The sequence below is a fragment of the Lichenostomus cassidix genome, chromosome 4 (genome assembly GCF_008360975.1).
Source record: "Lichenostomus cassidix isolate B80296 chromosome 4, HeHo_3.0, whole genome shotgun sequence".
In the NCBI taxonomy this organism is placed as follows: domain Eukaryota; kingdom Metazoa; phylum Chordata; class Aves; order Passeriformes; family Meliphagidae; genus Lichenostomus; species Lichenostomus cassidix.
In genome coordinates, this window is record NC_139484.1 from 49,572,530 (window position 1) to 49,599,900 (window position 27,371).

At 41.5% G+C, this 27,371-nt stretch overlaps 1 protein-coding gene and 1 long non-coding RNA gene across 3 annotated transcripts in view; one reads left to right on the plus strand and one right to left on the minus strand.

Moving 5' to 3' along the window:
* Positions 1 to 214, minus strand: part of NWD2 (NACHT and WD repeat domain containing 2) — a 50,887-nt gene extending 50,673 nt beyond the window's left edge. The window contains exon 1 of the mRNA XM_085059180.1: positions 29 to 214. Coding sequence (XP_084915306.1) covers positions 29 to 170 — 142 coding nt within the window. The 5' untranslated portion in view covers positions 171 to 214. The remainder of the gene's footprint in view (positions 1 to 28) is intronic.
* LOC146438464 (uncharacterized) lies at positions 1 to 26,625 on the plus strand. Of its 2 annotated transcripts, none has more exons than XR_014851782.1 (4): positions 1 to 80; positions 19,648 to 19,742; positions 24,716 to 24,798; positions 25,525 to 26,625. It is a non-coding gene; the product is annotated as an uncharacterized LOC146438464 (long non-coding RNA). The 2 variants fall into 2 exon arrangements; XR_014851781.1 differs by lacking the exon at positions 1 to 80 and adding an exon at positions 10,286 to 10,509.
* The last annotated feature ends 746 nt before the right edge of the window (positions 26,626 to 27,371 follow it).

The window sequence follows — 27,371 nt, forward strand, 5'->3', positions numbered from 1 at the left end:
GCGGGGCGGGCGCGGCAGCCGCGCTTACCTTCGGGGTTGGCGCTGATGAAGACGCGGACGCTCCTGCCGCTCGGCACCAGGTGGGACGGCAGCGCAGCGAGGTTGCCGGAGAACGCCGCCCGCCGCAGCGCCGCGTCCCGCGGGCAGGGCGGCCTGCTGGCCGGCCACATGCCGCCGCTGCGGGGCGAGCCGCCGGCTCAGGGCAGCCCCCGGAGCGCCGCGGCGGCACCGGCGGCTCTCGCCACCGGCCGAAGGGCAGCGGCCATACGGACCCTCGGGCTGCCCGGGGCCGCCGCCTGCCTGGGCGGCGGCGGTGCGGCCGGGGCTGTGGCCGCGGCCCGGCGCCGGAGCGCGGGGGCGGCGAGGAGACCAGGCGCCGGCAGCCCCCCGGGCCGCTCCCTTGCGGCGGCCGGCGGCGAGGAGGGCGCGGGCAGAAAAGTTTGCGGCGGAGCGGTGCCGGGCGCGGCGGGGGCTGCGGCGGGACGGCGGCTCTGCGGCGGCAGCCGGACCCCCAGCGCCGCCCGGCCGGCCACAGCCGCCGCGGAGAGCTGCGGGGGGCTGCGCGCCGGGAGCGCGGTGCGGCCGGCGAGTCGCTCCGGTTCCCCCTCCGCCGGCGAGGGTTTGCGGTGTCCAAAGCGGGGGCGCCTCCGGTGAGGCTGACGGCGCCTTCGCTCCTCCGAATGTGTCACGGCCCCGGGATCGGATTTTTATAGGAAAACTGCTGCCGGCTCATCCTTTGGGCTCGGAAGAGTTCAGAGCCCTTCTTGTGTTCCGTAATCTCCCGCACAGGAGTCCCACCTGCTCAGATACAAAAGAGAGATGCTCTTGCCGCTTTTTTCTTTCCTTTGTTTTTAATCAGTTATTTATTATCGGAATAAATGAAAAGCTGCGGTTTGAAGAATGAAAGAGCCAGGAAGCAGCGAGACGCGCCGCCGGCGGGATGCGGTCCCTTTGCAGCAGTCAGTGGCGGGGCATCCCGTTGGGCAGCGCCGATGAAATATTCAGGAGGGCGGCGGGGTCGGGCCGCGGCTCCGCCGAGCGCGGGGGCGGGCGGGGGCGGCGGGCCGGTCCCCGCCGGAGGGCGGCGGCGCGGGGCGGTGCGGAGCGGAGCGGAGCGGATCAGAGCGGTGCGGTAGCCCCAGCCCCAGCGGGCGGCGGGCCCTGGGCGAGCCGCGGAGTTTAGAAACCTCCCCGGGAGGGGCGGGCAGGCAGGGACATCGGAGCGCGGCGGAGAGGAGGGGCTGGGGGGGCAGGGGAGGGGTGGGCACGGGGCCGCAGACAGCTTGGTGGGTCTGCTGGCCGTGGGAATCCCTTCCTGGGAGGAGGATGGAGACTTCGGCAGAGGGATCTGCAGGTGTTCGTCCGTGCTTGAAAGGCTGGAGTAAAAAGTCTTTAACGCGGGTGGTATCTATATATTTTATGTACTGTAACTCATACGAAGCTGATTTGTGTATTTCCACATATATATAATATACCGCGTACAAAGTATATGAAACAATCTTAGTGTGTTTTTAAAAACAGTATTTAAGACCTGAAGTGTTCCTGCCGCCTGCCCTCCTTTCGGCACTCGGTTGCTTTACCCCCTGCGCTGCCCTGGTCCCAGCCGGACGAGTTGCCCGCTGTGGCAGCAGCAGGGGAGCCTGACTGGCTTCCGCGAAGGCAGTGTCACTAAAGTAGGCGAAAGCTCACAGAAATGAAGGTGACAGCCAGATGGGTTTCTTAAGTGCTGCTGAGCAGATTTGTTAAAAAAATCCTGATTTCTTAAAGAAATATAGCATATGCAGAATTGCATCCCGTATGCATTTGCATGTGAGTATAAGGGAGTAAATTTGCTGCTCTTTGCTTGCTGTTGCTTTATTAGTTCTGCACGCCATAAATTTTGGGCTGATTTCAAACAAATGAAACGGGTAGATTTTCAGATACTAATTCTCAAAAGAAGGAACGTTACTCTAAGTTCTGTGAACATAGCTGGGCAGGGGAGAATGTGCTTATGTACAAAGAGGAAAAATATGCAGCATATATTTCAACCATTAATATTGAAATGTCAGCAGAAGTGTTGTGGGACTGTTGGGAACTGAATGTCCAGAAATTGGAAAAAATCCCACTTTTAATCGAAATGTATATCCTGTAGGATTCAGCAGTGTCCAATAAGGAGCTAATCTCACTTGAAGTCTGTCATGGTAGACATGCATATTTATCTTCTCTCTGGATTCTCTGATGTTCTCTTTAAGACAAGCCTGAAGCTTTGGTATAATTTGGTTAAAAAATCTGACAGTCATGGGATACAATTCCCTAGGAAATGAGGCTTCATATATGCCATTGCCTACAAAACTGTTGGTCTTATCTGCACTTCCCTTAGCCTTTGTGTAGCCAATATGCTTAGGCGTGCCTTTTTCTGGCTTGTGTCATGAACAGGTAATTTCTCTAATACAGAGATGAAAAGCAGCTCCTTGAGGCTGCAGACAGTTAATGAGTGCACGAAGGGAATGATTTATAGTGTGGGCTGAGTTACGTCTTACGTACTTTGCTGAGACTAACTCTCAGCTGGGCTATCTCCTTTGCTTCTCCAGCATAAACCACTAGGCAGTTCTTAAGTAGGAATTTGCTTGTGGAAGCAGCTCCTGGTAAGGATGCAGAGACTATCACTTCATATTGCTGCTGCTGCCTTAGTGTTATCATAATTTTCTCAGGCATCTTCTTTGGAAGATGAAGCTCATTGATCTTTACCCTCCCAGCCATAATGCTGTGTTTTTTTAAGACTCCTTTTGGCAGTCATCTTTACTAAGTTGAAAACTTGAGTTTGCATAATTTGAATTCTTTTGGAATTTTGTCTTTGACAGCGTTGACAACAACATCAGCTTTTAACTGAATATATTGTTTCATGGACCCAGGCTGAATGAGATGGGACCAGGCGTATCACTTCCAGCTGTTCACCCTGTCTGTTTGTTGCCTGGCTGATGCCGTGCTGGTGGCAGGCGTAGCTGCATTGCATATGAAGCAGGTAGTCCGTGCAGCTTGCAGGCTGCCACTGTGCAACTCAGAACCTGTGCTGATCTATATTGCTATTTTGATCTGCACACTGGATTGCCTTTATGCATGACTCAGCTTCCTGTCACGGTAGCTGCCACCTCTGTGAAAGCTGAAATGGACAGATGCCTCGGAGTGGTAATCTCTTCAGCTGCCCAGCTTCAGTCTGTTTGTGTTTGGGGCTCAATGTCCTAAGCTTTAGCACCTGTGAATATAAAATACTGGGAGTGAAGTACAGTGAGGCTGAAATGGAGAGGATAAAGAAATGACTGCAGAGAAACTAATTTATTGCTTTACCTGAGACTTTATCAGTACAAAAGCACTCTGGGTGGACTCAGTTGGGAGATAAGTTGGTAACTTTTCTTAAATAAAATATAATTCTTCTGTTAATTCAAAAAATTAAAACAATATCAAAAAAGGTTATGTAAACCAAAATAAAAATCATGACCAGGGTTCTTCTGAGTTCATTATAAGCATACATCAAAATTACCCTGTTTCATACTGAATAACATGTTTTTTAAATTGTTCATTTAGGAAAATGTGCCACTTCAGAAGTGATATGTTAGAATTGGTGTCTGTATTTGAGTCCCACACTAGTTATGTGGAAGCTCCCTGGGAAGAGGTTCTCATCCTGTTGAAGGTGGCAGAGCATTGCCTGAAGGCATGATCCCCAAACTTTTGCCCTGACTCTACTGTGCCTGGAGCAGATCTATAGTGTCTGTCATTAAAGTTAATGCAAGAAGTGTCCTTGTGTCAAACAGGAGTAAAACCACATCTATAATTCTGCAAGCGACTTCATATAAACATGGCTTGATCCTGAAAAACAATAAATCTTCATTGTAGCAGGGAATCTTTGCACATATGCATTTGGTATATGTTTTTTCCATTTCAGCATAATGTTTTCTGGTTATCATTCTGCCCTTATTTGCTCCGAGTTGAGATACAATTAAATGAAGCTACAGAATGCATCTCTTGGCAAAACACATGAGTAAAGTCAAGTTATTCCTGGTGGCCTGATCCTGCTCTAATTCAAACAGAGTAGTGCTTTATTTCTTGAGTAGTCCCACAGGTGGTAAGATACTGAAGGTAGGAAGAACAATTCAGTAGTCCTAATTCAAATCCATCGTGATCAATAAAAGATGCACCAAGTTGTTTGGCTTAAACCCAGCATGATAAGGATTTGAAGATTAAAACAAGCTTTCTGAGACAGGTCATTCTAGGTCATGTTGTGTGAGAATGGGTATTAGTATACAATTTCTAATAGGTTGAAGAGCTTGGGAAGTAACCTGAGTGAGATGCTACAGGCAGTGTTGTGATGCAAACTTAACTGTGAGACTATTCTGTCTGCAAGCTAAATTTAAATTATTGTTCATATGTGTTTTAATACTTCAACATGTATTGTGGGGTGTGCAAAAGCACTTGGTAGTAGCTTAATTTCAGTCTCACTGTCATCAGTGGAGACATGCTCAGTACTTCTGTTGGAGGCATAACTGTAGCTAGCACTTTTGGAAGGCCTATAGCAAGTATGTGACAGGGTCATAATAGTTGGGAGATTTTATTTATATTTTCAGGTATAGTGTTTTGCCATGCGCTAAAATATAGGCACTGTGGTATATGCCTAAAATACCCATTAGTTCTCTTCAGATATTTAGAGCCTGGGGCTTCATTTCAGCCTTCCTATTGTCTTCATTCCAAACCAGTAACTATTTGCAGGAGTTGGGAAGGCAAAGTTTTTAAGATCAGGTCAAAAATCAAGGTCTAAGGGTCAGCAAATTGACCAGCATCTTGCTTTTCATGTAGAAATTAAAAACTCCTGTGCAGAGTTACATCATCTGATGAAATACTAACTCACAGCTGAGTGTAACTTTGCTGCTCCCTAGCAAGCTGGCCCAGTTTTACGAGCAGGCGAAGAAGGCAGTTGCCTAGAGCGACAGACAAAAGGAGGCAATAAAATCACATTCTAAGCAAGAAAGAGACCCTGTGACACTGTGCCTGTTTTTGCTGGTTTAATGAGGACTCAGTGCATTCCCCAGGCACCATTCACCTCAAGGTGCTGATGTGCTGAGACTGAGCAAGCTCCTTACTAGAGGAGCCATGGCTGTGGTTGTTTGAACATGTCATCTATTTGTGCTTGTCTCTGCTTCAACTTGCTGCTGCTAAAACTGAGTGGAGAAACTTTATATGCTCCTTCTCTGCTCCTTTTTCTTGACAGTGCTGTATTACTTTTGCCAAAATGGTTGGATTGGCAGGAGAGCAGGGACAGATGTGCTGCAACTAGAGAGCTCACAAAATTCATGCTTCACTAAAAAAATCCCTGTTATTATTAGCCTTGCAAATTAGGAATGACAGGCTGCTGAGACTTACTGAGTTTATATTTATGTCAAGAAACTGATTGCAAGAAATAAGACATGTCTTAGTAAATCTTACATGGGGACTGGATTGCTATAAGGACCTTTTACAGCCATCTCAGGGCTCAGTTAACACTACTTGATGTAGGCTTCCATTTTCCACCCAGTTTTGAGTGCTGAAAATGTTTCCTTCCTTCACTCCACTACTTGTGCTCTGACACCTCTAGAATTTGGGGTGGATCTCCTCCATGCTGTGAATAGTTTGCTGTATCAGGCTTTGCTAATAGATAGACTCAGTGGAGACTGCAGCATCACTGACAACATGGTTAACAGAGAGAGAACCTGTCTGGAATGACAGTCATTTGCCCTACTGCTCTTCAGAGGAGCTGCTTGGAGCAGCAGAGTTGTGTGAGCTGAGTGCAGGGACTGAGGCTGCACTGTACTGGTTTGTGTTAGGCTCACAGCTGGTTTGTCGTGTCATGCAGAGGCATTACTGAAAGCATTGGTAGCCTTCACCACACATCGAGGTCTGTAATAGGAAGAAAGGAAATGTGTATGGATTATAAAAAAAAAAAAGAGACAATCTAGTCTCATCAGAAGTAACAAGAATCTGGAAAACACACTACATTTCATTAGACTTTGCAACTTCAGTGAATCACTGTGTCATCAAAAGGAGATTTATGGGTGGCAGATTATTCCACATTGGCTCACTGGAATGTTCTTACACTTTGTAACACCTACATTACTACATACAAAAGAGGATTCTAAACTTGGGTCTCATAAAACAAGGACAAGTTTGAGTTTCTGTATTTTTAATCCAAGAATACATTTTTGTTGTGGGTGAGCCTGTAATAAAATTCTGCTAACTTCTCTATGTTCTTTGCACAGTTTCGTAAAGTTTTTTTTTTTTCCACTTTTGCTATTTTGATTTTGAATATACAGTAATGGGATATGTGTTAGGTTTTCAAGTCACTTCACTTTCACAAATGCTAAGGAGAGGACTCCAGCCTAGAATATGATTTCCAAATATGGAGGGATAAGGACAATCCTGGTTTTCAGGAGCTGTCAAGCAATGGCATTGTGCACCTGTACAATATACAGATTATTTTCTATTTCAAGGAAAAGAGAAAGTTTAATACCTGATTGGGTTTGTACCTTTGTAAGCACAGGTGTACTTCATTTCCACCTCCAAGTTCCAGCTATTTTATTCTAAATCCTGCACCACTGGGAATCTGCCTTGACCCATGGAATGACACTGGAAATTGAAGAGGTTTGCACCCTGTTTTCTTTGTGTTTGTGTGTTTGGGTTTTTTGGTGTGGGTGTTTTCTGGGTTTTTTAATCTCCTTTAGGAATTTTTTGTTTTCTTTGAAACTGCGCAAGGCAAACATAGCCTTTTCTCTAATGTTGCAAGTGGCCATACCACATCTATAATTTTATCTCATCTCATGCTTGATTAAAAGGTTCTTCAGACCTAAAATAACGTGATTAATTTTTTTCCTTGTGTTAGTTTCCACTAGAAGATTAAAAGAAGCCCTTTTAATTCATGCAGAATGAAAATTCTCTTGCACACATATGTACATGTACAGTCACCAAGGATAGGTGCATACACACATGTGCACAGTCAAAAGACACACAAGGATGTATGGATAACTAAATTCCCATGGAGTATGCAGTATTAAGATTTCCATGTCAGTCATTCAAATTTGCCCCTATGCCTTTAAATTTTACCCTGTTGCCCATAAGCATTATAACAACGTATAATTAACTGACCCAGTACTCTATTTTACAGTCCCTTTTCATAACTCAGTGCAGAAAAGTGGGGTGTTCATTTAATTAACCATTTTCAGCTCTTTGTCAGGGTGTGTTTGGAGGCACACTTGCAGGTCACTGTGAAGACCCTATTAGAAGCAGTTGTTTTACTTGTGAAGTCTCCCATATAATTTCCTAAGATAGTAAATATATAAGCATTTTCAAAAGCTGAATAACACCCAAGCCAGAGGAGCTTTCATTATTGAAGCAAACTTGTTCCACTAAAGCACAGGAAAGCTGACGCCTAAAGTATCAATTAATTTTGGATGCCCTCTCTGAGACACCAAGGACTGCATTTTTTCAGAGGTACTGGTATTAGATACTGAGTACAAGACATGATTTTTAGCAGCTTTGGTTGTAGCTGAGAGTGTTCAGTGTTTTTGCATATCAACCTTAGGACTTCCAAGTCAGATCCCCAGAAAATGAAGAACCTAGAATTAATGACCACCCCTGAAAATTTAAATTACTTAATTAGCATCATAGGAAATCCGGGGTGGAAGCCAGGATGGAATTGTCTCCCCCTCTGCAATGTTCACTTTCTAAGCTGTGAATGTGGTTCTTTTCCTGTAATTCCTTGCCTCATTCCTAACCTCAGCTAAAAATAAATTGGCAATCTGCTTTATTTTATGGTCCTACATCATCTTTAAAGGTAGTTACTATAAAATAGGCAAAATATGCTCGCAAGTGCTTTTAACTTACTCATTAAGCCATACTTTCCCTCCCTAGCCTACCCTTGGAGTCTTCTCACATGCTTAGTTTGCTTCCCTGGGGACTTTATCCTGCTCTACTCTCCATTTATCTCATTCTGCTTGTCTTAACCAGTTCTTTCATACATTTGTGGATTTCTGTCCAATGTGTCTGTCTCTTTACATTGCCCAGCACCTGTTTTTTCCCCTCTTCTAGCTACAGGTCCTAATCTCCCATTTCACTCTTTTTGTGCAATCTGTCTGTCTGTTGTTCCTCCCCCTCTCTCTCCTGCCTTGTTCTCATCTTTTTGGCCAACCACTCACTCTTAGCTTATCTGTCCCTGTGATTTCCAGGGTTCATGGCTTCCCTTAGCTATTTTGAGCTTCCCTTCTCCCCAGTTCCCCATTTTACTGCATTCCTCCCTTTCCCCAGGGGCAGTGGCGTGGCCCCTGCTTCTCCCTGACAGACACTTCTCCTAGGACAGTGAAAAGGAGCTTTAGTCTTTGAGAATATATCCTGGTAGTGATGACAAGCGTGATGAATTCCCATATGATGAGAACGTTTGAGATGGACCTAAAGGCTTCTGGGTCTTGAAGTTGCTTATGGCAGCAAAGATACACATTGCACTCTCTCTGAGGAAATGCAATCCAAATACATACCAGAAAGTAAAGGAAGAGAAGGGACAGAAGGCTGAGATGTTTCTCTGCAAGTCTGTCCAAGTTTCTGTGTCACTGCTTTTGCAGAGATTGTTGTGGCAAGGAATCTTGGAATCATATCTGAAACAGAAATTAGGGAGAGGCTGAACGTAGCCTAGGGAGTATGTGCATGTCTGCAGCTGGGTTAAGAGTGGCCCATCTGCTGTGCAGGGTTTCATGAGTGTTTTCTTCTTCTAAGTGAACTATACCTACTGCCCAAGTGGCAAGTGAATTTTAGATGCATAAGTCAAAATATTAATGTTGCAAGGTTGCTGGTGAATAAAGTTTTAACAATCTGATTTTACATTAGTGTCTGTGTGTATGTCTTAATTTTTTTCGTGCACATTACGTGGAAAATAAAATCACTCCTCTCTGATGTGTTTGTGCTAATAGAAAATGAAGCCATTTACACTCCATTGTTAATGTGATTTCATGGTATTTATTGACATGGCAAGTTTATTTTAGACATATGATGACCTGGGGGAGTAGGATTATAATAACAACATTAATTTGTCTTCTTAGTGCTAAGAACAAAATAAAGAAAAAAAAAGAAAAAAACTTGCTAAGCTTTGTTTAGCCTGCAGGGGTTCTGGAAAAGCAGCTGTCACTTTTTAAAGTCTTATTTAGTATATGCCATCATTTTTCATCTGGATCCTGAATTGATAGTGCAGCTGTGCTGGAGGAAAAGGAAGCTTCCACCTTTCCAAGTCCAGAACAATGTACTTAATCTTGGAGACAAGCACTGAGAGCAAAAGGGAGTGTGTGCATGAATCTGATTATTCTGGCATGGAAATGGTGGCAGCGGATTTCTGTGTCTAGTCTACTGTTGCTAATAGTGATTTCTGTAAGTTGATGGAGCACAGAGTACCTTATTACCAAATGCCTTCACAGACATGTTTTGCAATCATTGCCATGTCACAGTTGTGCAGTGCTGTGCTCTGAAGTGTTGTGAAGGCCCTTAGGCAGCCTCAATGTAAAAACATTTGCTGAAGGATCATGAAGACAACTATCATCATCCAAGGGTGAATTTTAATTCAAAATAATCTTTATCCACAAATAAAATCTGTCATTTGGTTCATTGCTTCAGTAATTTTTTTTTTTTTTTTTTAACGGAAGCAAGGATAGTTTAGATCTATTCTTGGCAGTTAATCATATTTGCGGAGCTATTTAAATAATTCAGTAACTCTCTTTCATGAGTTATGCATTGCTTATTGTAGGGAATTACATCAGTCTGTCCTTTCATCAATGTAAGTATGTATAAACCAGCAGATACAAAAATAGAATTATAGAATCATCAAGGTTGGAAGAGACCTTTAAGGTCATTGAGTCCAACTGTCCACCCATCACTGCCCCTGTAACCCCTGAACCACTAAACCACATCACCCAGTGCTAGCCAGATCCAGATCCCTCTTGAACACCTCCAAGGACGTGACCACCACATCCATGGGCAACCTATTCCAATGCCTGACTACCATGACAGTGAAAAGTTTTTTCTAATATCTAATCTGAATCTCCCCTGTCTCAGCTTAAGGTCTTTCCCTCTAATAGTCTCACTGCAGGCATGGCAGAAGAGACCAGCCCCCACCTCACTGCAAGCTCCTTTCGGGTTCTTGTAGAGAGCAACGAGATCCACCCTGAGCCTCCTCCAGGCTAAACAACCCCAGCTTCCTCAGCTGCTCCTCATAAGACAAAACATGTCTTATGAGGAACAGCAAAAATGTTTCAGGGCTCCCAGTGCTGCATTCATTGAAGGTTGCTGTCAGGGTGAGATCATGTACCAGCCCCTTTTCTGCATTGCTTTTTTTGGGAAGAAAATCTGCCTGTTTGGGCTGGACAGGAGCAGCATCTGACACCACGCAGAGACAAGTGCCCGGACACTCACTGCCTGCTTACTCCAGGCATCAGCCTCTGACTCAATCTTTGCCAAGTTCTCTGTGAGCAGGTAAGTGTGCTGAACATGCCATTTGATATTTTCTATCAGTTGAGCTGCCTGATGGGTGCAATCACTCCTTTTTTAATTTCCCTCTGTAAGAGAGTTGGCGGATGCTCTTCCAAGAGACATGGTTTTCTCGTTTGTCGGGATGCCAACTGAAACCAGTTGGACGGCTTTAAATCTTTTATAAAAACAACTATGCAAAAGCTTTGCTTTAAGGGGCCCAACTACCCACAAAAATCTAAAAATAATAAATACCCTCTTCTTCAGATTTAGAGTTTGCTCTCCCAGTAGGAGTGTGTGAACTTGCTTTACTGGCTTTTTTGGTAGCCTCCTTCTATTTGCAGAAGTGAGGCCTGAAGACGCAAAGTGACAGTTCAGACATGCTTGGGGAACCCAAACCCAAATTCTTGAGCCTCAGTTGAGGTGGCTGTTTTACTCTTTTTCTGTTAAAAGAAAGGAATCAAAGCAATTGAAAGCATTTTATCATTCCTCCCCAAATTCATTTGTTCGTGAAAGCACATAAAAATATGAAAGATGAGGAAAAGTGTCTTCCTTTGAGGACATGAGTACTCAGCCCTGGTGATTTCAGTAGGAGACAACACAGCTAGAGCTGGAATGAAGCACAGCAGTTAAACAAATTACTAGATCTGAGTCAGGAAAATGATTCCCTCCAGACCAGGCAGGACATCAAGTGTATTTACCCCACAAATTCTCATGTCTCCCGGAGTTCTGTGCTGTGCTGTACAAAGTATGCAGGCTTCAGTTTGTTACTGGGTGTTGAAAAATGTGTTTTGGTGCATTATAATATGCAACTAAGTAAAATGGATTTCCTTTAGGTTTTCTTTGCCCCAAATGTATGTTATATATTTTCTTCAACTCACTGAATGAGGTATGGTCAAGGTGTCAGGATTTAACTCCCAGGCCTGTCAACATTTCCTGTGCAATGACTAAACAAGTCAATTACGAGTAGGTTGTCTGAAAAATTTAAGGATCTAATTCCAGGTGATCATGATGCATCTTTGGCTACTGCTGAATCCTTAGTTCCCTAATTGCTAATTTAGGTCATTCAGCCTTATGGTTTCTGAGAGCCTCATTCCTCAGAATATAATTCTTTCCAAGGATGTGCAGAAGCCAGGGAGTCCAAGCTGCAGCTGATGACTGAATATGTTTATCAGAAAGTTTATATGCATCATTTCCTTATTAGTAAGCTGTGAGGGAGCTGAGATACAAGCTGTAGTATCTTACCTCACAGGAGGGATGGAAGCATTAGAAATCATGAGAAAAACATAAGCACCAGGTTCCACTGGATGTTCATTACAAATTTCAGTAGTTGTGATCCTTAAAATGAAAGAACTTATTTAAAAAATTGAAATAATCTAATTTACCAATTCAGGATTAGGCCAGGACAGTGGACTTAAGTCCACTAGCCTTGAGAGGACTACTTTTGGTATTGTCATAACACAACTGCATAAGACATCATTTAACTCATCACGAGGAAAATAGCATTTCAATCCACATTCTGTGCTAAATTCAACTTGTGGCATTGAAACACTGAGAGCAGATAGGTGTTACAAGTTACCATGGCACCTCCTTGGTGATTTCCACTTCATAGTTCCCTTGAGCAGTGGTGCCTTTTGAATTTTTCACAACTCTGCTTCCTGGAATGGTGTGTTTGTGTTGTGCTGCTTTTTCAATTTTTGTTCTCAGGTATAACACTGAAACTGAGTTTTTAAGACCAAATGTTTTTCTTTGATGGCACAAACTTGAGGTGTGAAACATTAGGAGCTCAGACCAGGTGCTGGGGCTGTTTGCACTGCTGGGTCTGTCTGCCTCTGCAGCACTGCTTGGCGAGTAATGTGCTTGCAGTTTGGCAGTGTTTTGGGAAGCCAGCAGCACAGAGGTTTCTTGACATAGGTGTGACCTTTATTTAGGAATGAATTAAAGTTTCATTCTCCGTATTAACAGTGTCACAGAGGTTGCTTGCTGCTCTCCAGAGACAGGCAGCTGAGCTATTCAGAAGAGAAAAGCACAGTGCTGAATAATCTGTTGAGCAAATAACTGTCTGTGCCTTTGGAGTGCAGCAATATTGTGATTGTTCAGAGAAAACAGCACTGAAAATGTCTGACAATAGTAAAGTCTTACAAACTTTAATGTCATACATTTATTACTCACAAACTTAATTATATATCATAGTGAAATGTATAAAGCTGTTTACTTTTGTACTCTTAGGGGCTTTTGGGACATTTTGAAACAGTACAGAGATGGATGGCACCTTACAGCTGTTACATTTCAGAGTCTTGCTGTGTTTTCAGGACACACTAAAATGGTCAATGACAATATTCTCTTAGCTGTAAAACTTTATATGTGTTCCAGGTAAACAGGATTAGGTTTAGTTAACTGTAGCTTATTAAGTGTATTAATTTGCTATCATACCTATTCTGTAATTTAATTAATGTCTTAATGGATACTTACATTAATATTTTTGGGCCCATCTGCCCTATTTTCCCTTGCAAATAAACGTCTATGTTATAGATAAACAAATTAGTGGATGCTGAAGGACAGAATTGCCTTTTCGTCTATGTTATAGATCGATTTTGAAACCCAGAAGTGACAGCAGTGGAAGGACAGGCACCACTAAGTTACAGGGAAAGGCATCTGTATTGGGTTTGGGTTAAAGTGCATTTTTGAGGTGTCTTTCCTGGTTGTCCCCAGTTAGTAGGTATTGGGTGGCATCAAGCAATAATCTTGTTGTGCATGAACCAGATTCTTTTCAGGTGATACTAAACTGAAAGACAAGCTGTGACATTCACCCCATGCCACACTGGAGATAATCCAAAGGAAAATAAACCTAAAATGTGTCCTGTTTGTGCCAAAACCTCTGTATCTACAGAGTGGTCCACACTACTTGCTAATGTAGACCAAGCTAAAAATTAGAACAAATGAGAATCTTTTTCCTTCAATAATTTCCAGAAAACGGGAAACAAAACATCCATCATCCCTATAGAAACACAGACCTTAGGATTTTTTTTTCCTAGCAGAAAAGAAATAACATTACTATGTTATTACTGATTAATTTAAATTGCACCATTTGAATTCCTGTGTAATTGAAAGATCAGAAATAAGGATGGGACGAAATAGATTTATCTGATATTCCAGTTTCTCTCTACTGCTACATAATCAGTTTTTGGTGGAAAAGTGGCCAATGTATTGTCTGTGTTCTAATCAGCACCTCTGACTTTTAAAATTTATTTTAGTTTCAACTTTTCCACTGTCCTTAAAAAATAAAGTAATTTGTACTTACAGTCAAGTAGAGTTAGCTCAGCCCTGTGCATTGTCTGCTTACAGATGTGGTAAATATATTAGGTGAAGGGGACCATGTGATCCACCAGCACATATACACACTTGCACACACACAAAGTCAATTCAAACTGAGTAGCATTCCAGAAGTTGCTAATATATTTAAAGTGATGAGCATCTGACATTTATCAGGTAATTTCTTATAAGATAGTAATATAAATATTGTGGTAAATACTTAATACCATGTAATAACATAACATTATTGTGATACTATGTGATAATAATTATATAATATAAATACATTAATATATTGTAGTGAATAAAGTTAATGTTTAGGCTTATAAATGGCAACTGTTTTTCTTTGGAAAGTTTTCCCAAACCTGTCATTCTGACATTCTATAACATGGTGTCCATAATGGAATACATGCAGAGAAAGCATGTAAATTTACGGCATAGTCTGTATATTTAATTTTTAATGAAACAAGGAACAGCAGGTTCCTTAGGTCCAGATCAACTGACTTTACATTGGCTTCAAGGTGGTTTGGCCTTATAGATTCAGCTCTCTTCAGTGCCTCTCCAGCTGGGGCTGACTTCTATCTCAGTCAGGATGTGCTGAGGATTTTCAGGATCGAGGAGGATTTTCATTATGTACACTCAAATGGCCATTTCTTCAACGGACATGTTATTTTCTCTGAAATCCTGTTTTCTTGCACCCTGCAGGAAAGCACTGGAGTGAGACATACAATGAATTATTTATTAGACTGACTGGGTCAGGTATGTGGCAATAGTGTATTTCAAGTGCAAAACAGTGTGCAGTGAATAGCAGCAGTTTGATGTGATTTTCTGCTTACAGTGGCTCTTCAGTCTCTAAGAACCAAAACCAAGAGTGTATGTTGAAGTGCATGTTGGAGTGTTTTCCTGTTTTCTGAGATGGCATGAGCTTTATGTGTCCTTAAGCTCAAGGCTTGGGGAATGCTCTTGTTCTGCCGTGTCTGGCTTGGTACATGGAAGCATTCTGCTCTGCCTGCAGCTTCCAGAGCAGCACACAACTGAGGAAGAACTGCTAGGAAAACAAGTTGTGGGAAGTCCAAGCATTCAGGGAAAAGGGCATCTGGACCTGGAGCATTCTTGTGGACTCCTCAGTGAGAAGGCCCCTTGGGAGGACATGCAGGGGAGGATCCTGTCTGTGCTCTGCCAGGGAAGGATAGCACAGGAGGTGTTATGATCCAATTTTGGCGATTATTAGAGATGCCTCTGCCTGGATTACATGCAACCATATGCCAAAGTCAATAGTAAGGATTTTATTTAACAGTAAATATGAGGTAGAGAGAGACAGAAATAGGGAAAAGAGCGAGTGGGGGAGAGAAAGAGAGTGACAGAAGACAGATTAGTAGAAAGATACTCACTACTTCTGTAGATGCAGTAGTGTCCCATTGGTCCTATTCTCCTGGTCTTCTCAGTGGTGAGGGTCCCACAGAACATGGAGTTGAATGAGTTAGTACATGTTCAGGCACATGTAGGAATGCCCAGACACCTTCCCTGTGGGGAGTTTTACATTGTCTTTTGCAACATTTATGGATCATGTGCACTCCTCTGGTGGAAGGCCTCAGAAAGCAGTCTGAGGGGCACCTTGGGGGTCTTTGATGGTTTATGACTCCTTCTGAGACATGACAGTGTGGCTTCGCTTGCTTTCTGGTCAGGCAGCATGCCCCGAAGCCACAACCAGGAGGCAAGCTGCCGCGCTGTGCACACGCCGGGCATGCCTCGGCAGCAAACTCACGGGCTGGTCTGCGGAGTCCCTGGGGGACGGAGGCAGGCAGGAACCGAGGTGGGATGAAAGAATGTGTGGCACACAGTCTGCAGTCTTCCAGGGATTTATTGAGGGTTTTTGGGTGAGGGTCTGGAGAGAAGGAACGGCGAGACGGGGACAGACAGAAGTCTGGAAGTCCGGAGGCTGTGAGCCCTGAACACACAGTTGCAGGGGATTATAAGGGAAGGGAGAAGGGGAGTGGCTAGCCCGAGGAGCCAACCAGGGAAGTCCGAGGGAAGAAGGAAGGGGGTATAAACCAATAGGCTTCTGATAGGGGAGGGTACAGAATTCAAAAGAACCAATCATATACAATACTAAGGAGAACAAAGGAGAAACCTCTAGAACATAATCCATATAGGGAAGGGGGCGGGGCAGAGTGCAGGACCAATGATCTTCAGCTTTGGTGCATGCTTAATTTCCCCAACTGCAGGGGCTCATGGTTGGTTTCCACCAGTCTCCATGACCTAAACAGACCAGGCTGTCACAGCCCCCTGCAGCTTGTCCTTTGAGCACTAAACTTGCAGCCACACACTGCAACATTACAGCTGCTTCTCGTGTGAGTGTCCCTTGTGATTGTGATCTCCCCTTAGGATGGTGGGGAGTTTTACAACTGAGCCAGTTTGTGTAAGGGAAGACAATTGGCATGATAATAAGCACCATCAGCAGGGTCTGCTTCATATCTGGCCCAAAACTCAGCTTGTAGCCTCTGGTGGTAGATGTTCACTCCATCTTATGCAGACCAGAAGTTTTACCATCACATCCCCAAAAACTCTTCTCCTCCCTCTTGGTTCATGGGGAAGAGTGTGGAAACCCAGTCTCAGCAAATGAGTCTGGCCTCCCCCAGCCTTGTTTACTTCTTCTTAGACCTGAGATAATTGGACTACAGTACCAGCTTTATCCTAAGTTCCTGTCAGGTGGCTTAGCTCACGGTCCAGTTTCCCAAAATCCAGGAGGCATACTGGGGGAGGGTGGGCTTCAGTGGTGCACATGAGCAGTTGCTTCTTTGCACACTTTGCTACAGTGGACAAAGTCCTCTGGTGATCTTAATAGTGTTTAAGACAGTTTTGATTTTTAAGTCTCTTACAGGAGGCCTAAGAGCACACACTGTTGGGAGGGTTCCTGGAAAATAGCAAAGGACATCAGGTTGTCCACTGGAAAAGACAGTTTTCCATTGATTTAATAGGCTAAACATTCAGTGCTACACAGATAATGTAGTCCTGTTCTCCTGCTATTTGTCTGGAACTGCTGGGAGAGGATGACTTATAAGTTTCAACAGAGGCTACTGGACCTTGATATGACAGGAAAAGGGAGCCCTTGGAATATGTATTCACAAATTCACAGCCAATTTGCTCATTTGTCTAGAAAGTTAGTTATTCCTTGGGGAAATAAGAAAAGAAAAGAAAATGTATTTGAAGACACTGTAAATCCAGGTAGCACACAGCTGTCATTTATTTTTCACTAGAAGAAAAGAAAGGTCTATTTTTGTTCTTATGCAATGTTTTCACTTTCCTTCTTTTAAAGCACAATGACAGTTAATGATTAATAGACACAGTCCACAGTGCTGCCAGCAGGAAGCCAGCATAAGCGTGGAGGAAGTCTAAATAATTGAAGGGAAAAGGTGACAGAGGCAGCCATTAGTTCTTCTGGATAGGAAATTCTTCATTGCCTGGCTATTTGCCCAAATGAGAGAGAAAATCTACTATTTGAGCAGCACAATCTGTATACTTCATGATGCACTTCTCTTGGGGACAAAAGAAACAACAGGGCTCAGTCATTTTAAATCAATAGAAATTGCTGCAAAATCCCCTGATTTTAATTGTGTCACAACACATTAATGGGCTTGCAACACAACCAGCTTGTCCAAAGTAACTGGGCAGCATTCCAGAGACAAACACCCTACAGCAAAATGAATGATATCACACTGGACACTTGCCTTCACAGTGACTCCCCTCCTGGACATCCTGGTGGTCACGGGAGACCCTGTGTACTTGCAAAGAAGGCTGGGAATTTTTAGGACTGAGCAAAACAGAGCAGCAAATGTTGAGCAGAAAACTAATTTCAGTCTTCCCAAACTGGGTGACAAGAAACAAAATGATCCAAAATAAACAAAAAATAAAATAAATAGAAAGTAATAATTAAAAAAACCCAACAAACCAAGCCCTTGTTTGCTTTCTGATTTGTCCATTCTGGTACTCTGTGTCATGGGCTTAAGTGGAGAATATTATTTCATATTTTTATGGGGAGAATGAGGATCCTTTCCAGCATTTTTTAAACAAATTGTGGATTACTGTCTCATCTGACACTTCGCATAATTTAGTTTCCTTTAATTTCTAGTCATAATTTAACAAGTGTCATATCACAGGCTGTCGTATCTTCTACAGAAAAAGTTTTCTAGAGGAACTGTTAAATATGTTCATTTAACTTGTGATGTAAAACGAGAAGCTGGAAGCAGTAGCTACATCCAGCCTTAGACAGCATCACATCTTGGACAAAGCTCTCCAGGACTGTGAGGTGATTGCAGTAGTAGCAGTGTCCTGTGCCATGTGTTGCTGCCTTTCCCTTTGGTGTGACGGCTGAGCTTTCTGCCAGCTGTGGTGTTCTGGGGAAAAGCAGTGGCAGCATCTATAAAGAGAACCATTCAGCAAGGTAAATTTGAGGTCCTTGCTGTGGCAGGTTTTTCTTGAAGAATTTGTGTCTGCTACTATCCTCCCTCTTGATAAGGTCAGTGCCTCTACTCAGCCCTGGTGAGTCCTCACCTGGAATGCTGTATGCAGTTCTGGGCTTCTCAGTACAAGAGGGACATGGAGCTCCTGGAGTGAGTCTAGGAGGTAGTGAAGGGCTACAAAGACAATTAAGGAACTGGAACATCTCTCTTGTGAGGAAAGGCTGAGGCAGCTGGGTGTGTTCAGTCTCGAGAAGAGATCACTGAGATGGCACCTTATCAATGTGTTTAAGTATCTGTTGAGAGGATGTCAGGAGGGTGTCAAGAGGATACAGGTCAGAGGTGCCAAGCCATAGGACAAGAGGCAATGGGCAGAAACTAATGCACAGGAAGTTCTGCCTGAATATAAGGAAGAACTTAGTTAAAGTTCAGTGACTGGGCACTGGCACAGGTTGCCCAGAGAGGTTATGGAGTCTCCTTCTCTGGAGACATTCAAAACCCATCTGTGCACAGTTCTGAGTAATGTACTCTAGGATGACCCTGCTTGAGCAGAGAGGTTGACCCAGATGACTTCCAGTGACCCCTTTCAGCCTTACCTGTTCTGTTATTCTGTGATTATGTGAACTGGAATTAATTTTTAACACTTTTTCATCCAGGATCTCCTGGAAGTTTTTAAAAGAAAATCTATAAAAATACAAGGAGATCTGCCAAGCAGAAGCTTGCACTTAATATTCTGCTTAAGAGGATATTTTCATTGCACAATTTTTGTCTGTACTAGCATTTAGCTAAGTACATTCACACATTCACTAAGCACTCATCAAATGGAAAGTCTGTGATTTCTTATAACATTAATGGCTCTTCACAACCGAAAGTGTATATCTGCTTGAAGTATTCTGGAAAAGTACTGAAACAACATAAAGAAGGGTAGTAGACATTACTGCCCTTTTAAAGGCGTTTTAAATGAAGGGGAATCACAAATGTGTGATTCTTTTCACAGAGGAGTCACATTCATTGATAATAGTAGGAACAAAGGCTGAAGAGAGAAACTGGAGTTAAAGGACTTTATTTGAGAGCAGAAAATAGTACTAATTTTTGGATGTCAATGAGATGGCAGACACAAAAAGAGAGAAAAAGCAGAGTAAAGTAGCGAGCAAAGTCAACCTAGAGAAGGCTATGGAGGAGGAAAGAGGCTGTGGTAGGAGAAAGATGGTTGAATGCACAGGAGTAGGAAGAGATCCACAGTCCATACTCAGAAACATTTAGCTTAATTACAGACAACCTTTATGTTATGTCATGAATGAAAGCCAATGATGTATTCTGTTGCTTATTTAAATGTGAAATATCTATAATAGTATTTCCTGGAGGTATTTTGCAGAAACTCAGGATGTAGCAGCCACCTTCCCACAGTGACAGTCAGCGTAGGAAACTGCAGAGAGGCCGTGTCCTGATCCCACCACTATTTCCCATCTGGTAAGGTTGAGATAATTTTCCTTTCCCTGCTTAGAAATGTTGCAGTAAAGGCAGTTGCAGTCAGATACCAGAGCAGTTCCCAAGGGAAGGGTCTCAGAGAGGGGTTACAGAAGAATGTAAGGCAAAAAATGCATTTTGAAGGATGAAAGAGGGAGGGGAGCCTGAGGACCTTACCTGGGAGCATCCAGGTATTAAAGAGGGGGCACATCTAGTGTTGATGGAGAGTAAGTTGAAGGCTTTTGTTGGATTGAGATTTCTGAAGCAAAACTCATGTGTTTGCCGTAATCTTCTAGTGGAGGTGGAATATAACTATTTATTTTGAGCAACATTTTTTTATGCACATAGTTTGTGTATTTAAACTATTACAGCAGTCCTAATGGTATTCCTAACAGAGCTAAATTACGGAATCGAGGCTTCATTTTTATTCCTCAAATAGCACATAGTTAAGTCTGCAGGAATTCTGAGTGAAACTGGGGAAAAAGTAAGAATCATAAATGATCTGTTTTGGTTTTTACTTCTGTTATGTTTCTTCTCTAATCTTGTTTTTTCTTCCCCCCTACCATTTTAATATCTTTGAATTTGATACATTATTTCTAAATGTAGAAAAGATGAAAACTGCACGACCTGTCTGTAAGACTGCTTACGTATTATACTTTGTGAGCATAGTTTTCATTAAAACCCCACCCTATTTACAAAAAACTCAGAAGTTGATTTATTAAGTTTCTTGGGCACTCTGCCTTTCTTACTGGATGTTTTCCTGAGCTCCTGTGACTTGTGTAAGTCTCTTCTCATTCTGCACAGGAGATATTGATGTATCAACCAGCTTCCTTAAGCTGATGAGAAAGTCTGTGTTAGAGGTAGGTACTACCAGATTTCAAATTCCCAAACTAGTATTTTACATGCCTATTTTAAACAGGTCACTGTTTATGATGGATCATCATAGTAATTTCAACTTGACTTCCTCACATGAATCTGATTAAAGTAATATTTTCAGTGCATCAATGTACTTAACTCATTCTGTTCTCCTGCGCTTTTTTGAGGTAGAAAAGGTGCTGCTGGTACCTTCTACTTTCATTATTTTGGTTGGCTTGTGAAGAGTTTAATCAGATTTTATTCACTGAAGAGTATCTCCATCTACAGAGTTCTCTTACTGACAGAAAGGTCAATGAAATCATAAGGGAACCATCAATGTTTCCATTCCACGTCCCTGCTGTTAAGTTTAAAGATACTCTTATTCTATCTGCTAGTAAGAACTTCAGTATTTCTCAGAAGCAAATGGGAGTCTTTTTCTCTGTTTAGTGGGAAACATCTGTCTTTTAAACACTCTGCTCTAGATAATTAGGCATAATCAGGCTTTTCCAAGATCCACTGCTCATGTACAGATCTGCAGACTTTAATAAGTTGTTTGTAAGCAAGGTCCCTGATGAAGGCTGGGTCCTTACCCTCTGTAAGTATATGATGCTAGAAATTTTTTTTTCAGGTAAAAAATGGACAGGAACCATTTTGTTTTCAAAAGTTACCAAGTAAATTGTTTTTAAATCTTCAGGTTTTGGTTTTTTAAATTAAAAATGCTTGCTACACTTCGGAGATATTCTGTGAACCTCTAACCCTTGTCTAATTCATGTTGGTCAGGTGCTCAATTCACTGAGGAGTGGTCTGTAATCCCAGGGTTTGTGTTGGATAGAGGTAGGGGTTTTAGATTCCCAGCTCCACTGCAGAGCTGGAGTCTTGGGTTATTTATCAAAAGATCCACCCTGAAACTGTGGACCTTGAAAGACCTGTGCTGCTGTCTTTGGGAAGGGCCTGGAGACAGGCACACCATTGAGGGATTTTGATTCCACTATAGGGTCCATGACCTAGAACACTCAGGCCTAGAACATTCAAGCATTTGGCAAAATATTTTGAGTCCAAGACATTTTTAATAAAAGTTTGTGTTTCACACATTGACATTTTCTGACAAGTATTCATCAGAATATTTCCACTGAATTTAATTCCTGAGTAACAGGAGCCAAAAAATTTTGCCAAGCAGTCCTCAACAATGGGATGTATTTGGGTCAAACTGCAGCATGCATCTCCAGTGCTAAATTAATATCCTCTCTGCTATTGTTAGTCCAGGCAGCTCATAGCTAGTCAAATCACAAGATAAGCTGATATTAAAAATTGCTGAGCAGTGGCTAAGATGAACAGAGAAGTGTTGGTATATCATGTAATTACCTTGATACATGAGGAGGCTCTGTTATTACTTTTTCAACTTATATATTTTACATATATAGGGAAAGCCACTGTACTATGACTTTGGGCTCATTTACATGCCTTTGTTTAGTCACAATTAAATGCAAATTTTATGAGAAAAGTAACCTTGAAATGTCCAACAAAAAGGATGCAGATTGTTCAGATATTCAGAATAGAGTTTGTGAACAAGGATGATTCTCTATTGATTTAATTATAAATGGTGTGGGCAATAATTTAGACATGTTTCCTTGAAGAACCTAAAATCAGATTTAGAAAATATAGTAGATAACTGTAGGTTTTCTTAGGATTTAAGCTGAAGTTCCATATTTTATTATCACCACCATATGGATTATCTTTGACTCACCCACCTAGACACCACAAACTGTTGGTGACAACGTCTGGAGCTCCTGCTCTGATTCTGTGCTAGATTATTTTAAAATAGAGATAGCAACGATTCAGACTTACCGTCCATAGATGTGACTCTGCTGTGGGAGCACAGTCTGACATAATAGTACAGCTACTTTACTGCATTGCTGGAGGGATAAGATTTTTAACACCTGTTCAGATATGAGTGATACATTTACTTCTCATATCTCTACACTGCAAACTCATTTTGCTGTGAAGATAAAAGTAGTTCCTCCTGTCAAATCACCAAACACCCCCATTTCCACCCAAGGAACCTGCTGACCCTTCAGAAGCAACCCATTCCTCCCAAACTCAAATCATCTGGTTCCAGATGAAACAGGTCCATGCATTGGAGCAAAATTTTGAAGAAAGAGATTAGACTAAAACTACGTGCCTGCTCTGGCTGCCACATTTTCAAATTGCCCCTAATATGTCAATCTGTTTGGAACAGACACATAGAGGGTAGCTGTAGCTCTCCTGTGGGAGGAAAAAAGTATTCAAGCTTTTTACAAGAAGAATGTCAGTCTTATTAAGAGGTCACAGAACAGGATGGAAAAGGTTTATTTAGTACCCAGACAGCAAGTCACAAATATGAAGAAGGTCAAATGCTATGGGAAAAACAACCTGGTTTGATCTCAACTAAGTTTTCATACTCTGTGTCATATTTTTCATTGTGTGCTTGGATGACTTCAAATCTAGTAGTGGTAACACTGCATGCTCTGGCAGATACATAAGAATGTGGAGTTGGGATATAGGTAATGCATGGAGACCAGCAATGGGGAAGGGCATATAACCCCTATGCTAAGGAAAATGTGATTCTTGGACATATAATGGAGTATGATCTGTGTGTAGCAGGCCAAGTAGTCTGTAAATAATATAAGAATGCCTGCTAGGGAGATATTCAATCTTTACAAGTAATTCATACTTAGAAGTCCAGGAAGCAGAATTTAAGAGGCTACGAGAATATTTCATTCTCTGAGTAATGTCTTTGCTGTAGTGAAATCAAATTCTTCATGTTGACACTCAAGTTTTTTTCATGATTTTTCTATGCTAAACAAATTTTTGGGTGAAGATTTTGTGTAGAAATCAGAAAGCTCTAGCTCTACAGAAGATAGGGAAAAAAAGGCATTGGCAAACTAGATACTGTTAAGCTCAACCATACTGCACAGATCTGCTGTAAAAAATTGGCTTCAGAACTTACTGTGCTTACTTTGCTTACTGCTTAAATGAGGTCTGTAGTAGAAAGCAAAATTATTTGCACTATGAGAAAATTAATTAATTTCCTGTTCTCTGAGACATGCCTATTTGTGGCAGGAATTCTTCAGTGTCAATTTAGCCACAATATTTATATGTGTCTGTACACCTCTTCTGAGGCAGAGCTGGAAATCCATCCTGTTAAAGGCTTAAATACTTCTTTGATACTAAAATATTTTTCTTTATTCCATAAATATCTGGTGCCACTGAAGTGGGATATACTGCTTAATGAGACGGTGAGCTACAAACTCAGAGCCAATGGGCAATGTTAAAGTGAGCCTTTTGCAAAGCAATTAAGGTGATACAACTTTTAGAAACACATTCTATAGGCCTATAAAAAGATCTGTCAGCATTACAGATACCTGGCGAAAGTTTTAGATTCCTACATTTGGCTTTAACAGCTATAATGGGTGATTTTTCAAATGTTTCAGGAACTTTTAGCAGCACTGCTCCCAGCAGAACAGTGAGTATGGTACTGTGTAGAACAAGCACTTCTCTGAGCATTTATCCATCCACCATTTATGTCTTCATCCCAAACCCCAGCTGCACTGGCCTCTGCAGGGATTGTGCCCTTTAGATTTACCTGAAAGGGAATTACAGACTAACTAGGAGCTTAGTGTCCACTTAATCATGGCTCTTCTGAAGAGGAAGAAGGGGACCTTCTTTTCCGAGGATCTCATTAAGTTCAGTGGATGTTGGTTCAAAGTCTAAAAGTACTCATTTCTTCCCTTCACACCCCAAACCCAGGCTAAGTACTGCAGATGAGCAAAATGGCTTCTCTGATGTTTCTTGGAATGGGTTTTGTATAGTCAGGAGAAGGTACTTATGTCTCAGACTTTTTAAAATAATACACAGAGTGTCAGTAAAAGTAGCATCATTCTGGTAATCGTATCCACACATTAATAAATGCATTGTGCACTTGCTTCATACTAAAATAGAACTATCATTTTAATTTGGTCTTTTAATTTAATTTTCTGTGCTTAGTATTGGCCAGAGGAGTAAATGTGTCCATTCTTCATCAAGCAGAAATTCAACAGAAGTAAACTTCAATGGTGTTTGAACACATTGTATTTACCTTGTAGGCTTTTACATGAAGAAAAATACACGGATTGTATCACTATCAGATTGCTGTCCTGTGTAAGACAGTGGGACAATTTGGATCAAGGTAATATTTTAAAATACAAGACAAATGTTGTTTTGAAACACATGCTGGTATTTATTGATATCTTGCAGAGTCATCATTGGATTTAATTCAATATAAAGTGATAAAAACAACAGCAACAACTCTTGCACTGCTGGTCTTGCTGCTTTGGGGATTTTAGCAATATTACAGAACAATTGCCAAGAAAGAGGAAAAGCTTGGAGTACTCAAATTATGGCATTGCACCAGAAGAAAATAATAAAAATTGGCAACTTTTTATAAATCAATCTTACATTTCAGTTGGAGGGGAAAATAGGTGTTAACATGTTTCAGTATCTATTTGGCATGATACATATTTAAGGGGGCATTTTAATGCTATTCATGGTTTATAATATATATAAGACCCCACCTCAACTGGGGTTACTCTTTGACAGTCTAGGTGTATTTCTGAATTGAAACTCATGAAGCTCAGTTTTTTTTTGGTTGAAATTCTGTGATCTTGACCTCTGTAGAAGACTGTATAATTTAGTGCTTTTTATTAATTTTTTTTTTTTATGTCACACCAACGTACATTAAAATGTACACTGGTATGACATAAAGGATCTGTTACTGACTTTTGAATGAATGAATTTTAACTCAATAGCTATGGTGTGTCATTTTCCAGCAGATAACCCAAAATTTGTGCTATTTAGTTCACCAAGAGGTGGCAGCCTTCACTCAAGTCCCTCCAAACCTGTTCTCTTGATACAGGTTGACCAGATGAGTACTTGGAATTGACATGCATGTACAATGGTTGATGAATATCTGGAGATGGATCCTCAGGCTCTCTCAAAGCTGTTGGTATTTGGTATTATTGATTTGCTGATCTCTGGGAAAAGACAAAATGTGTGTCAGCTATTGTTTGTTTGTTATAATTCTTCTTTCTGTGTGGCTTGTATGGAAAATCTAACATAAAGTGGTTTAGGTAGGATTTTTTGGGCTAGTTTTCTTAGAGTCAGATATCCACTTTAAACAAACATTTGGGCTGTCATCAGTCATGATGAGAGAAAATCTCCACTGAGTCTATATTGCATCCTAAGAAACTTTAGGAGAAATGAATTGAATAGCTAGCTAAACGTGCCCATCTCTGCCTGCAGACTGTGGAGGAAATGGAGGTAACTAGTTTAGAGTAGGTCTGAAACTGAAGAATTAACGTGAGATGTCTTGAATCTTTGTGTCTTTAATTTATATCTGAAGGCAAGCATTAATTTTCACATTTCTTCTAAGTTCTTGTGGATGTGTGTGAAGGAAAGAAACATAAAATATTCCTGCTGATCTTCATTGCCTTCTATTTATATTAGGAAGACATGGTGAGAAAAAGCACATCCCAATTTTTCTGGGCATTTTGCACCTTTGAGAAGACAATGTTTGGTTATTTTGTGAAGATTCTTTAAAATTTATAGCTAAATAAAGTTTCTAAAATATTATTAAGGCCAAAGAGTATCTGAGATAGGACTACATATTGTAATATTTTGATTCCTTATATTTTGCCTTGTGAAATGTGCAACAGCTTTGATTTTAGATTTTCTGACCTATGAGGACAAATACTGATAGAAACCAGATTGAGATATGATGCTCTGTTTGTGATTTAATCTCCCATATGCCTTTTGAAAGCAGATAAGTAATTTCCATCATCATTTGCATTAATAAAATTCTGGAAAAACATGTTGCAGAGTGATTTCTCTCTTGGTCACAGCAGTTCTTGACATTTGCAGAATTCCTTTGTTAGCTGAAACAGAAACATCACAGATGAAGTAATTGAAGGGCAGAGGAGTTGGCACAGATAATCCAGATGCAGTGACTGTAAGAATAACACAGCTATGTGGGTATGCTGCCAGCATCTCGTTAGATCATGACACTCTTCCCTTGTTTCTATGACCCCCACTGACACTAAGCTATCACACATTGCTGGTTTTCATGTCATTGTGGAGGTCCTTGGAAAGCTGATTTAAAACACAGGGGGCAATTGACGGTTTTTAAGCTGCTCCTCCATTCCCCAGTTTTAACACTAGCAGTTTTGAGAAAAGTAAATGTATTTTATGTGTGATGGTTATGCTCCTTGTAGTTTTCTTATTTCTAGGAATAAGATCTGAAGTGTATGTTTGTAGTAAGAAACTCTGAAGGGTGTTTATAATAGTCTTAGTATTATTTGTGCACTTCAGAGGCTTCTCATTCTGACTGGAGACAACATATGCATGTCTTAGACTATTCAAATAAATGAATGTCTGGGCTGGAATAATCTGTGCAGGGATGAAAAGAAGAGGAAGGTTAAAAGCTAAATGAGATCATTCAGAAGATTTACAATCAGCTGTGAAAGATGTTTCCCTGCACTAAAGCTAATCAACACAATGAATTTTCATGTTTGTCTTGTACTGCAGAGGAAATTGAATCAGATGTCTCCTGGGGATTCCATTATTATTTGGTATTCACATGCTGGCACCCACACTTCTTCAGCTGCTGGCAGTCAGAGAACTTCGATGCACACACGATAACTAGGCTTCTTGCACGAAAGTGAAGAAACATTCCCAACAATCCCAACAATGTGTTATCTAATGCAA